Source organism: Spinacia oleracea, chromosome 1, assembly GCF_020520425.1.
Source record: "Spinacia oleracea cultivar Varoflay chromosome 1, BTI_SOV_V1, whole genome shotgun sequence".
NCBI lineage: Eukaryota > Viridiplantae > Streptophyta > Magnoliopsida > Caryophyllales > Amaranthaceae > Spinacia > Spinacia oleracea.
The window spans coordinates 123,905,507-123,918,140 of record NC_079487.1 but is presented as its reverse complement, the minus strand read 5'-3'; the positions used below and the strand labels follow the sequence as shown (position 1 = coordinate 123,918,140).

The window sequence follows — 12,634 nt, the reverse complement described above, 5'->3', positions numbered from 1 at the left end:
AGACTCAATTTAAAGGTTTAGTGTTATCACTAATCACAGTTATCTAAGATGTGGAATTCAATTCCATCTACAACATCGTTATTTAAGACACAGGAAAAAATGCATTCCTACAACCAAACGCAACCTTAGAGTTTGTTGCGGAGATATAATGCATTGGGCCTTCCTTTGGGTTGTTAACAGAAAGGAACTCACAATTTAGATGTCAAAGCAAGCCCAATAATGGGACATGTACAACAACGATCCAAAGAATAAATAATCAACTCTAAAAGTCAACCATGCATTTTCGTAGTAAGTTTTTTGGGTGTATATAAACCAAATAACAATACAAATTATAAATGGAGAAGAGGAGGAGCTTCGAATCTGTGGCCTAAAGTATGCGTACCCTCAATCAGTCAATCTTAACAACTACACCAAGATATCATTGGTGAATAACCTATTACTCTGTATGTAGTTAGTTAATTAGTTACCACCATTAGGGAAAATGTCCAAATAAAACAGTAATTTAGACAGCAAAAATAATTTTGTTTGTGGTATGTAAGCCAAATATGAGTACGTACTACCTTGTAATAAGTATGTCAGTAGGACTACTAATGAATAAAGTCGAGTTGGGTATTAGCGTGTTTGAGCTAAGTTTGTTAAGAAAAAATTGTATTTGAGCATGCTCGAACTTGAACGAGCTTTTTTTTTTCTTTTTTCGAGTTGGACTCATTTAGTAAAATACTTGTTCGGAATCTGTTTTAAACTTGCTCGTTTATATTTCGAGCTTGAGCTTAGAAAACGAGCTTTGCCACCCAACTTTTTTATTAAGAAAAACGAGCAACTTAAATGAAACACTTAATTTTGAATCATTTTTTTAAAGATAAAATGACCAATAAAAAACGCCTATGTAACTACAACAAATAATTGGCGTTGACTTCTTAAATAGCTACAAATTTTGAGATTATAAGCTAACACCTAACTGGCAAATTTTTTTTTTTTTTTCCACATTGAACGGGCAAAAGTTGTAGCAAATACGTCGTATTACTCTTAATTAAGAGCTAATAACGTACGTAGTATGTGTTAGAAATGAGCTATATATACATAATATATTTACAAGTTATATTCGAACTAAAGAAGTTATAAATGAAATGTTTACAAACGTTAAAGAGTCAAACACAATGCTATTTGACTAAAACTCGTTTAGTAAAAAAAAACTTATTTTTTTGCTCGAGCTTTGAAAAATTACTTTAAACGAGTTTGTTGGCTACATATCTTCTCGTTTGCATCAAATACATAGTTATTCTGCACTTAATCATTTTTGTTAAAAAAACATGTCTTTTTCCGTTGACTAAAAATCTTGTAGACACTTTGTGCGCGAGGCTCACGTGGAGCAATTTTGCACTTCCAAACCCCCCCTTTCTCTTCTGTACTTAATTAAAGTTTATAACTCCCTTCAAAATATTATGTGATCTTTTTTTTTTAATTTATTTCAACATATACATAACTCATGTATAACGTATAAGACTAACTGGTTAAAAATAATTATGTATATAAATACGTTATACTCTTTAATCAAATAGTTACACATTGTAATCAAATAGTTACGTTCAATAATTATAATCAATCAAATAGGTAAACTATCATTGTATAGTTATTTTTTTTAATGATGACACCATTAGTCTTATGCATTATGATCGTCTCATAAGAGACTTATTATCTTCTAAATTTCAAATTGTTAAATACTTCCTATAAGTTTTACTAACAAAAGTAATCAAAAAGTTTAAGTATACTGTTCTTTTAATAAATGCATCAAAAATCGTAAGTTACTAAAAATTATTTACGGACAAATATGCAAGTATGTTACGATAGAATAAACGGAGTATACGGAGTAATATTCTAGATATACGGAGTATGTCAAATCTGACCTCGTGACTGCTAAGTAGATGGAACGACCAATCAAGCGCCGATACTTGGTCAATCTCTTGTATTCTCATTAATTCTAAACATATATGTATTACATGGGAAGGCTAATTAGATAACTCCGTATATCTAAAATATTAACATAATATACTATCGTACACTCCATATACTCCGTATATACCTTTGTAACAAAGTAGACAAAGTTACTAACACGGAGTAAGTATTTATGGACACTCATCAGAAAAACCGTTATTCTTTTTTAGTGACAACCATTTGACAAATATGCAAGTAGACAAAGATGTTCGCTAATTTTTTGTTGTACCCGTGTATAGCTAGAACAGGCTGTACGTCCATCCAAAACAACGTCGTTTTGTGTTCTTTAAGATAAACATTAATATACTAGCATGGACATGAACATTTACTATTTCGGAAATAAACATTTATTTATTTATTTGGAAATGAACTATTTTGGAAAATAACATTTACTATTTCGAAAATGAATATTTACTATTTTGGAAATAAACATTTATTTATTTATTTGGAAATTAACATTTATCTAGTCATTCGAATATGAACGTTTATCTAATTATTTGACAATCCTCATTTATTCAACCAATTTAGAAATGAACATTTATCTACTGATTGTGAAATGAGTATTTACTAATTTTGAAAGGAACATAGCTATTGCATTACTATATAATTACTTTGAACATATATTCACATATATTGAGCAATTAAAACATGTCAAATAACATATTTTACCAAAAAACTGTACATTTTAGTCATTGCCTACGTAAAATTGTACTTGAATTACAAGATATTGGTTGAAATCATCCACTTATTTTTTCTATATATTCAATCTTGAATCTTGCTTTTGATGTAGTCTTGAGTTCTTATACTTTTGCATATATGTGTCATGTGTGTATGAAGTGTGATTTGAACACAATATTTGACTTTTACGGTTTTAATTTTCTCATTGTTGTAGGCTGGAAATGAAAATAGTAAGTAATTTGATATGATGATCACAACTAATTTAAAATTTGAACATCTACTGATTTGAAAATGATGAGCATGCAAAGAAAACAAATAGGTTAAAAAAAAGAATGGGTTTAAAAGATGCTCAGTAATAAAACAAGAAAAAACACAAAATACAAAAGGTATGAAAAAATAAAACAAAAAGAAAGAACAATTTCATTATGAACATTAACCATGTTATTATTATGAACAACCAAATAAACGAGAAATAAAGATGAACCATAGAGACCACAGAGGAGTGCTGGTGGAGTGGTGTCTGCCTTGTCGACAAATTTTGGATACTGCTCATCGTTCAAAGCAGAATTCAAGGCCTTAGCCAAAGGACTGGAGTTAGCTAAAAGTCTGTTAATCAACAAGCTCTTAATCCAAATGGATAACATGACGTGTGTCCAAGTCCTTCAAAACAGAGATATTGGTCTAGGGGAATGCAATCACCTAGTACAAAATTGCCTCAAGATGATTGATTGCCCCACGGATGACACCGTCTTAAGTTTAAGTTTTTGTTTGTGTGTGGTTTTTTATTTTCTTTATTTTGGATTGTAATCCTCTGATGAATCAAAAAAAAAAAAAATAACAAAACATTCAACAAAAAAGAACAAACAATATAAAAAAGAACATAAAGTTTTAGAAGAAAGAACAAATAATACAGTAATTATGAACAATTTTATGGTGAATTTTAAAAAAACAATATGAAAGAACAAACAGTACATAGGAAAGAACTAACAATACAAAAAGAAAGAACAAATAATACATGCGCTTGTAAAAACATAAAAGATCAATAAATAGCCTAATTTCATTATGAGCATTAACCAGATTATTATTATGAATAAACAATTCATCAAAAGAGAACAAACAATTCAACAAAAAAGAACAAACAATATAAAAAAGAACATTAAATCCAAAAGAAAGGAAAAACAATACAACAATTATGAACAATTTTATAATAATTTTCAAAAACATGAAAGAACAAACAGTACAACAAAAAAGAACAAAAAATACAAAAAAAATACCGGATACAACCTCTTTTTTTTCGGAGGGGGGAGGGGGTACAGCTACAAATGGCTGTACCCGAGTCCAGCAGTTAGGGATTAAAAGATGTTTACTGCCGGTGTCCGCGAGCCCCTCGTGGGAAAGCCCAAATGCGGATCTATTTTGTTCTCTTTTTTTAAATTTGTATTCAATCATTGTGTAATTAGTGTTATTTTTTACTAATTAATTTGGTCTAACATTTATGGTGGACTTGATTATGTATATATTTTGATACTTTTGAATAATTGTCGTTTTATTCATAATCTAGCTATTACTACCACTTCTCCTGTTCTCCATAATCTTAGCTATTTTATTACTCCATCCGTCCCAGATTAATTGTTACACTTTTGTTTTTCGTCCGTCCCATATTAATTTTTACACTTCTAAATTAGGAATGACCCCATAATTATTATATTGTCTCTCTTCCCACTATATTTTTTTTGGTCTCCACACCCTCACTTATTCAATTAAAAAAAAAATCACTAATTCCTATCATATCTACTTTTTCAATAAAATAACAATTGATAACCAAACAACCACTTATCACCTAAAATTTTGTGCAAATGTAAGTGTAACGACTATTCTGGGACGGAGGGAGTATGTAAAAATAAAAATTTAGAGTGATAATAATCACCTTAGCTTAGCTTAGCTTAGGTTGCGTAAATTCTTACTTGATGGAGGGTATATTGGTTACGAAGAACTAGTAATTAGTCATAATTAATATCCCATTCCTTCTCAGTTCTGACGCAGTTATCATATCCGTTTACAAATTGTTAGTATTGTATAAATAAAGGCAATTAAGCAAGAAGCTAGTATATATTGAAAAATGACATTAAATGATGAGTGATTTTGTTACAAATAAAAAAGATAATTAAGTAGAATAAATAATTTAAATTAGATACAACGAGTAAATTATTTGACATCAAGTATTAACCTGGCCTACAATGATGACCGACAACTAAATTTTAGCATATGCGACACACAAACTTTCAAAATAAAAATTTGGTTAGTATTTTATACAACGAATTTAGCCCTAGGCACATGCAAAATGTAAATACTCATATAGCATACTTCGTATATAATAATAGTGTTTTCTCCAACTTGTAATCCAGCCATAATTTTGTTAGGTGAAGCTCTCTAACAAATATTGTATGAAAATATATATAAATAGAAAACCTAGTTTGCCTTGTAGTTAATGTGAGAGACTAAACTTGATCTTCCACCACAAAAAAGATCTTCAACCATGGAGTTCTTCTTTCTGTGTGGTCTAGTCTTTTACTTCTCCATATCTCTAGCCTCCTTCTTCCTTTTCTATAACCACCATACAACCCGGGTTTACCCGCTACCCGCGGGCGAGATGGGGTGGCCGGTGGTGGGCGACTCGTTTGAATTTTTTCAAACCGGGTGGAACGGTTACCCGGAAAATTTCATCTTTGATAGACTCAACAAATACACCCCAAGCCAAGTGTTCAAGACTTTCATCCTAAGAGAAAAGGTTGTGTTTTATTTGAGAAGGTTGTAGCTGCTTAATTTCTTGAGGGGTTTTTGTAATGTTATTGTACTATAATTACTTTATGGGATATTATTATACTATATATGTGTTTGCTTGATGTATGCACATTAATTAAGTGTTACTGATTCGTCAATTATGAATCTAAATACGATATAGAATTAATTTAATATAAACACGCATGCTCCATATTCAAATAAAGTGTTACATTTTCCTTATATATCGGAGTCGAATTGAAAGTACTCCCTCCTGTCAAATTAAAAGGATTTATCATTTAATATAAACCAAGATTAAATGAAATATGAAGGAACAAAGTCACTCCAACATAGGTGAAGCCCAACAAATTAAGACGCAGACCTAGAAGGGAAGCCCCAACACCAGTGGCAAAGAACGTGGACGTGCGGACTAAAGGAAGAAAGAAGACTGACATGGCCATGATTAATTAGCCGGGTTTTCTCTCCATTTCAGGCGGGTATAAAAAGTGATCTCCATTCTCCCTCAACTGCTCAATAACCGCACAACACCAAGGATATAACTAGGGGAGAAAAGACAGATTAAGGGCATCATCAACACATAAACATAGCATTTTATAGTTTTCAACATTTCATAGCTTTCCTTAGCGTTAGCCGTAGCGCTTAATTTAGCCCTAGTCGTAGGCTTAGTAGCTTAGCAGTAGTTCGTAGTCTCCACCGTCGCCCTTTCCATCTATTACAGATCTGGGGTATCCATTCTCCTCCGTGAATTTTTTTTGCATAAATATACAGTCAAATAACGTTAATATACAGTCAAGTAAACATATTTGCATCAAATACGTACATACGAAATAGTTATTCACTTATTTTGCATTGAGTCATTGAATCTTTTATCAAATTGGCTACTTTCACATATTTAATTGCCTAAACGATTACTTTTAAATTTTAATTCTCAAACTAGTTACATTTTATTTACCAAAATGACTATTTTTTCTTTAAGCCAAAATCATTGAACCGCTCTGGGTTTTTTTGGGGTACTTTTTTTTTTTTTTAAGAATTTGTACTTTTTATATTTTATGGGTTTAAATAATAGTTATTTACAAATAATTTTGCACAATAAGTGGCTTATAATAAAGTGGAATACTTACCAACCGTATTCACTTTGTAGAGAATCGTGGCCATACATATGCTGGTGGTGAGCGCAAATAATATATGTAGGGCTACTTAACCTATGTAATAATTGATTTCTGTGAATAAATATAAAAAATTCCACAAGATTTTCAATAACAGGTACTATTACGTATTTATTTTAAGAAATCCATAATTAAAATCGAGTATATAATTGAATAAAAGAGAATCTAAGATATGCTTTCTCTTGTTTGCTTCTAGTATCTATCAAAAGCTGGAACTCCCTAATCACTCCAAGTAAATATTTGAATGTAATTAAATATGAAAAAAAACTTTACATAAAGAGAAAGAAAATTACATACTTATCAATTTTACTCTTGGAATCTTCATTTGAAAAACATAAGGATTTAAGGATGTCGATTACACCTTGTTAAATGAGTTGAAAATCGTTGAAGTTGCGATGTTAACCAACTTTCCAACACAAAAATATGCAAACCCAAAAAAATGCCGGTTTATTTTTTTTTCAAAAAAAAAGCAAACTAAACCGTTTCATTGATTGTTGCTTTAAAAAGTAAACTTTTAATTAGCTAATTTAGAAATTAGAATTTAAAATTAGCTATTTTAATAAATAAATTTGTTAAATTAGCCGTTTTGATAAAAGATCCCTAATCATTTGTTAAAAAACCATGTCTTTTTCCGTTGACTAAAGATCTTGTAGACTCTTTGTGCGCGAGGCTCACGTGGAGCAATTTTGCATTTCCACACCCCCCTTTCTCCGATGTTTATGCTCCCCTCAAAATATATCTACATGAATATAATAATAAGATGCACACTGTGGTGTGTGATCTTGTTTTTTAATTTATTTCAGCATATAAAAAAAAATTATGTATGATGGTATTATGTATAACGTATAAGACCAATTAGCTATAAATAATTATGTATATTATAAGTTATACTCTTTTATCAACAATTACATTTAATAATTATAATCAAATAACTAGTTGCACTATCCATTGTATAGTTATATTTTTTTTAACGATGAGAGTGGGAGATCACTCAGTTGGTTAGAGCTTATTTTCCGGTTTCAGGTGATCACGAGATCGATTCTCATCCCCGCCATTGTGACTCATTTGCACCAAAAAAAAACAAAAAAAAACATTTAACAATGATACCATTGATCTTATGCATATGACTGTCTCATAAGAGACTTATTATCTTCTAAACTTCAAACTGTTAAATAGTTCCTACTACGTATAAGTTTTACTAACAAAAGTAATTGAAAATTCTAGGAATAATGTTCTTTTAATAAATGCATTAAAAATTGTACTAAAACAAATTTGAAGAACATTATAGAAAAAAGGGGATACAAAGTTATTAACCAATACTAACACGGAGTAAGTAAGAGTATGTACATTGGTTGGCTCTTCAAAAGAGCTCTTAGAGGACTATTTCCTCTCTCTCTCTCTCTACCACTATCTCTCTACAAGACACACTCAAGAATTCATTCTTAAAAATACCCAACATTGGTTGGTTTCTTAAATGAGCTCTCCATTATTATTTTTACCATTTAGTGGTCCACAATTAATTGTGTTTTTAACCAAAGTTACTATCCAATTTTCAAAGTTACTCCACAATTTTCAACAAGAATCAACTCTTGAAGGGCTCTTGGGCAAGAGCTACCTTGAAGTAGCTCTCCATGAAGAGCTACTCAAGAGCCCCTCTTCAAGAACCACACAAAAGCCCCAATGTTGTCCAAGAGATAGTTCTTGTTGGAAGAGCTATTTGGAGAGCCACTTGGAGAGCCCTAATGTACATGCTCTAATACGGAGTAATTTCATCTCAGTTCCAGGTGATCGTGGGATCGATTCTCATCAATGCCTTTATGGCTCATTCAAAATAAAATAAAATAAAAAGTAATACGGATAAAGGGTTTACGGAGACAGAAAAACAGTTTTCCTTTTTTTTTTAGTGACCGCCATTAGTCAAATATGCAAATAGACATATTGTACTGCTGGTGTCCGCGAGCCCCTCGTGGGGAAGCCCAAAGCCGGATCTATTTTGCCTTATTTTTTTATTTTTTTATTCAATCATTGTCTAATTGGTGTTTTATTTTTATTGAGTAATTAAATTGTTCTAACATTTATGGTGGACTTCAATTACGTATATATTTTGATACTTTTGATTTTTTTTTTTTTGGCTCTTTATTCATAATGTTTTGCTACCACTTCCCCACAATCTTGGCTATTGAGTACTACGTATGTACGTAATAATATTTTGGAGTAATAATAATCACCTTAGCTTAGCTTAGGTTGCGTAAATTCTTACTTGATGGAGGTATATTGGTTAAGAAGAGCTAGTAATTAATTAGTCTTAATTAATATCCCATTCTTTCTCAGTTCTGACGCATTATCACATCTATTTACAAAATTTGTTAGTATTGTACAAATAAAGGCAATGAAGCAAACAACAGGTACAGTAGTAAAAAAAAATGACATTAAATAATGCATTAATGCGTGACTTTGTTACAAATAAAAAAATATATTAAGTAGAATAAATAATTTAAACTACGCAAAAACAGTAAATAGTTTAATATCAAGTATTAACTTCACCATAATGTCAGACAACTAACTTTTAGCCTATGCGATACTTAATGAAAAATAAAAATCTGATTAACTTTTATACAACAAATTTATATTAAGCCCTATGCAGTATGCACATGTAAAATGTATACATTGTTTTCTCAAACTTATAATACAGCCATATTTTTGTTAGGTGAGGATGACGAACAAATATTGTATCAAATATATAAATAGAAACATAACCTTGTTTCTAGTTAATGTGAGAGACTAACATAATCTTCCACCACCAAAAAAATCTTCAACCATGGAACTCTTCTTTATGTGTGGGCTAGTCCTTTTCCTCTCCCTATCTCTAGCCTCCTTCTTCCTTTTCTATAACCACCATAGAACCCGGGGGTACAAGCTACCCCCGGGCAAGATGGGGTGGCCGGTGGTGGGCGAGTCATTTGAATTTTTTCAAACCGGGTGGAAAGGTTACCCGGAAAAGTTCATATTTGATAGACTGAACAAGTACACCCCAAGCCAAGTGTTCAAGACTTCCATCGTAGGAGAAAAGGTTGCGGTTTTATGTGGCGCGGCGGGTAACAAGTTCTTGTACTCAAACGAGAACAAGTTAGTACAAGCTTGGTGGCCTAGCTCTGTTGATAAGATCTTTCCTTCTTCTACCCAAACTTCCTCCAAAGAAGAGGCTAAGAAGATGCGGAAACTCCTCCCTAACTTCCTCAAGCCCGAGGCTTTACATAGGTAACACTACCAATATATAATATTACTCTGTCCCTTAATACTCGCATTGTTTTGACTTTTTCACTATCTATATAATTTATTTTAATCCTATTTTATTTCTAGTTTGTGAAAACAATTAAACAAATGTTAATATATAATATATGATTGGCTTCATCTTAATATATATTTTCAAAATATTAATATTTTTATAAGTTTTTATAATATGTAGTTAAAGATATTGGTGGTCAAAGTTGTGTATTGGCGAGCGTGTCCAGTTAAAATAGTGCGAGTATTAAAGGACGGATGGAATATTAATAATGATAAATGTTATTGGTGTAACATTGCTGATGCGGTGTTACCATACACAGTTTAATTATCTGTCTGGATCTAGAACTTTGAACTCATGTAAAGGAACCAACTCAACAAAAATTCTAATAATCAACATTATTGCTTTAACATTGTTGATGTGGTCAGTGGCGGAACTGGATTTTTTGAATCAGGATGTCGACATTTTTGAATTGGGGTGTCTACATGTAACTAATACACTTATTCAGTCCTTATTAGTTTAATTTTTCTAATAAATATAGGGTATAAACGTTTTTCTTTTTTACTAAATTGAGTGATCGACGGTCCACCCTTGACACCCTTGTTTGATTTTTTTTTTTTTTTTGTTATAACAACAGTGCTGACGTGGTGTTACCATATATATGATGAAACAGGTACATACCCATCATGGATAGCATTGCCATCCGGCACATGGAGTCCGGGTGGGAGGGAAAGGACAAGGTAGAAGTCTTCCCTTTGGCTAAGAATTACACCTTCTGGCTGGCTTGCCGACTCTTCTTAAGCGTCGAGGACCCGGCTCATGTAGCCAAGTTCTCCGAACCATTCAACGACATAGCCGCAGGGATCATCTCGATGCCAATCGACCTCCCCGGAACACCCTTCAACCGAGGGATCAAGTCGTCTAACGTCGTAAGGAAAGAGTTGAGGGCCATCATAAAGCAGAGGAAACTTGACTTAGCAGATGGCAAGGCTTCACCTACACAAGATATTCTGTCTCATATGTTGTTGACTTGTACTGAAGATGGCAAGTTTATGAGTGAAATGGATATTGCTGATAAGATTCTGGGACTTCTTATTGGTGGACATGATACTGCTAGTGCTTCTTGTACTTTTGTTGTTAAGTTTCTTGCTGAGCTTCCTCACATATATGAAGGTGTCTACAAAGGTAATTACTTCAGAAATTCAATTACTCAGTATCTTGCTAATTAATTCATGAAATTACTATTAGGATAGGAAAATATATTCTTACAAATGACGGTCTGACATTTCTTATTTAATGCAGAGCAAATGGAGATAGCAAATTCAAAAAAAGCAGGAGAACTTCTAAATTGGGAGGACATACAAAAAATGAAATACTCATGGAATGTAGCTTGTGAAGTTATGCGTTTGGCTCCTCCACTTCAAGGTGGTTTCAGGGAAGCCCTTTCTGATTTCATGTATAACGGATTCCAAATCCCCAAGGGCTGGAAGGTAATTTCACTCTCATTATAATCGTAACATCCAGTTTACAGTCATTTTTCAGTCGGGTCAGTTTCGCGAGGTCTAGATTCAAAGTAATAGCTTGAATTTTCTCTAGCTACCAAACAAACTTTTCTATAATTGCATGTAATATGCACATAATTTTTGTACTTGTTACAAGTTACTAAATCGATCATAACCCACTAGCCTAACCCGACCCGAAAATGATGGGTTTGGACAGAATGGCCTGCTTTTAATTTTTTATTCCGTATATGATTATGGATAGCTCAAAACTGAAATTGGATTATCAATTTGACTCGGCTTGGTAATGACTTAGAAAGGGCCCAAAAAGCCTTCTATTTCATGAAATAGCGATTTTAAACACAAAAAATTAGCAATGTGGTTGGCCTGGCCCAACTTAATGAGATGAAAAAATCGTAACGGCCCGTCATTTAATCAGGTATATGCCACATATACTACTCATACTCACAAGTTTGACCAATGTACTACTTATAGACTTATAGTTGTAAACTAAGATGTTTCAACTCACATGTATGTTATCTAAATTGCAGTTATATTGGAGTGCAAATTCAACACATATGAACCCGGAATGCTTCCCGGAGCCCAAGACGTTCGACCCATCGAGGTTCGACGGTACGGGACCAGCACCATACACATACGTCCCCTTCGGAGGAGGACCGAGAATGTGCCCGGGCAAGGAGTATGCAAGGCTAGAGATATTAGTGTTCATGCACAACGTTGTCAAGAGGTTTAAATGGGAAAAAATGCTTCCTGATGAGAAGGTTATTGTCAATCCCATGCCTATCCCAGAACATGGCCTTCCTGTCCGCCTTTTCCCTCATCCTCGAACTGTAGCTGCTTAATTTCTTGAGGGGTTTTTGTAATGTTATTGTATTAGAATATTAGAATTACTTTATGGGATATTGTTACACTATGTGTTTGTTTGATGTATGCACATTAAGTGTTATTGATTCGTCACTTATGAATCTAAATAAGATATAGAATTAATTTATATAAACATGCTCCATATTCAAATAAAGTGTTACATTTTCGTTATATGCGTCGAATTTAAAGTACTCACTCCGTCCATAAAAGATTGCACATGTTATACATATTTTAAAACCTACCCTTAGCAAGTGAATTTAATTGACTAATGGGCCTTAAATTAATAGAAGCCTAATAACAAGATCAGACCCAATAAGCCGCGAGCCCAA

At 32.5% G+C, this 12,634-nt stretch overlaps 1 protein-coding gene across 1 annotated transcript; it reads left to right on the top strand.

Annotated features, from left to right (window-relative positions):
* Positions 1-9,256: 9,256 nt before the first annotated feature.
* Positions 9,257-12,476, top strand: LOC110774665 (beta-amyrin 28-monooxygenase). Its single transcript, XM_021979226.2, has 4 exons — positions 9,257-9,896; positions 10,595-11,106; positions 11,224-11,411; positions 11,972-12,476. The coding sequence occupies exons 1-4, from the start codon at positions 9,457-9,459 to the stop codon at positions 12,281-12,283; spliced, it is 1,452 nt and encodes a 483-aa protein (XP_021834918.1). The 5' UTR covers positions 9,257-9,456; the 3' UTR covers positions 12,284-12,476.
* The last annotated feature ends 158 nt before the right edge of the window (positions 12,477-12,634 follow it).

Excerpts from the sequence above, each read along its gene's own strand:
- LOC110774665 (XM_021979226.2), top strand. The coding sequence starts at position 9,457 with ATGGAACTCTTCTTTATGTGTGGGCTAGTCCTTTTCCTCTCCCTATCT. Across the intron at positions 11,107-11,223 it reads ATATGAAGGTGTCTACAAAG|AGCAAATGGAGATAGCAAAT; the intron begins GTAATTACTTCA and ends TATTTAATGCAG. Across the intron at positions 11,412-11,971 it reads AAATCCCCAAGGGCTGGAAG|TTATATTGGAGTGCAAATTC; the intron begins GTAATTTCACTC and ends TCTAAATTGCAG.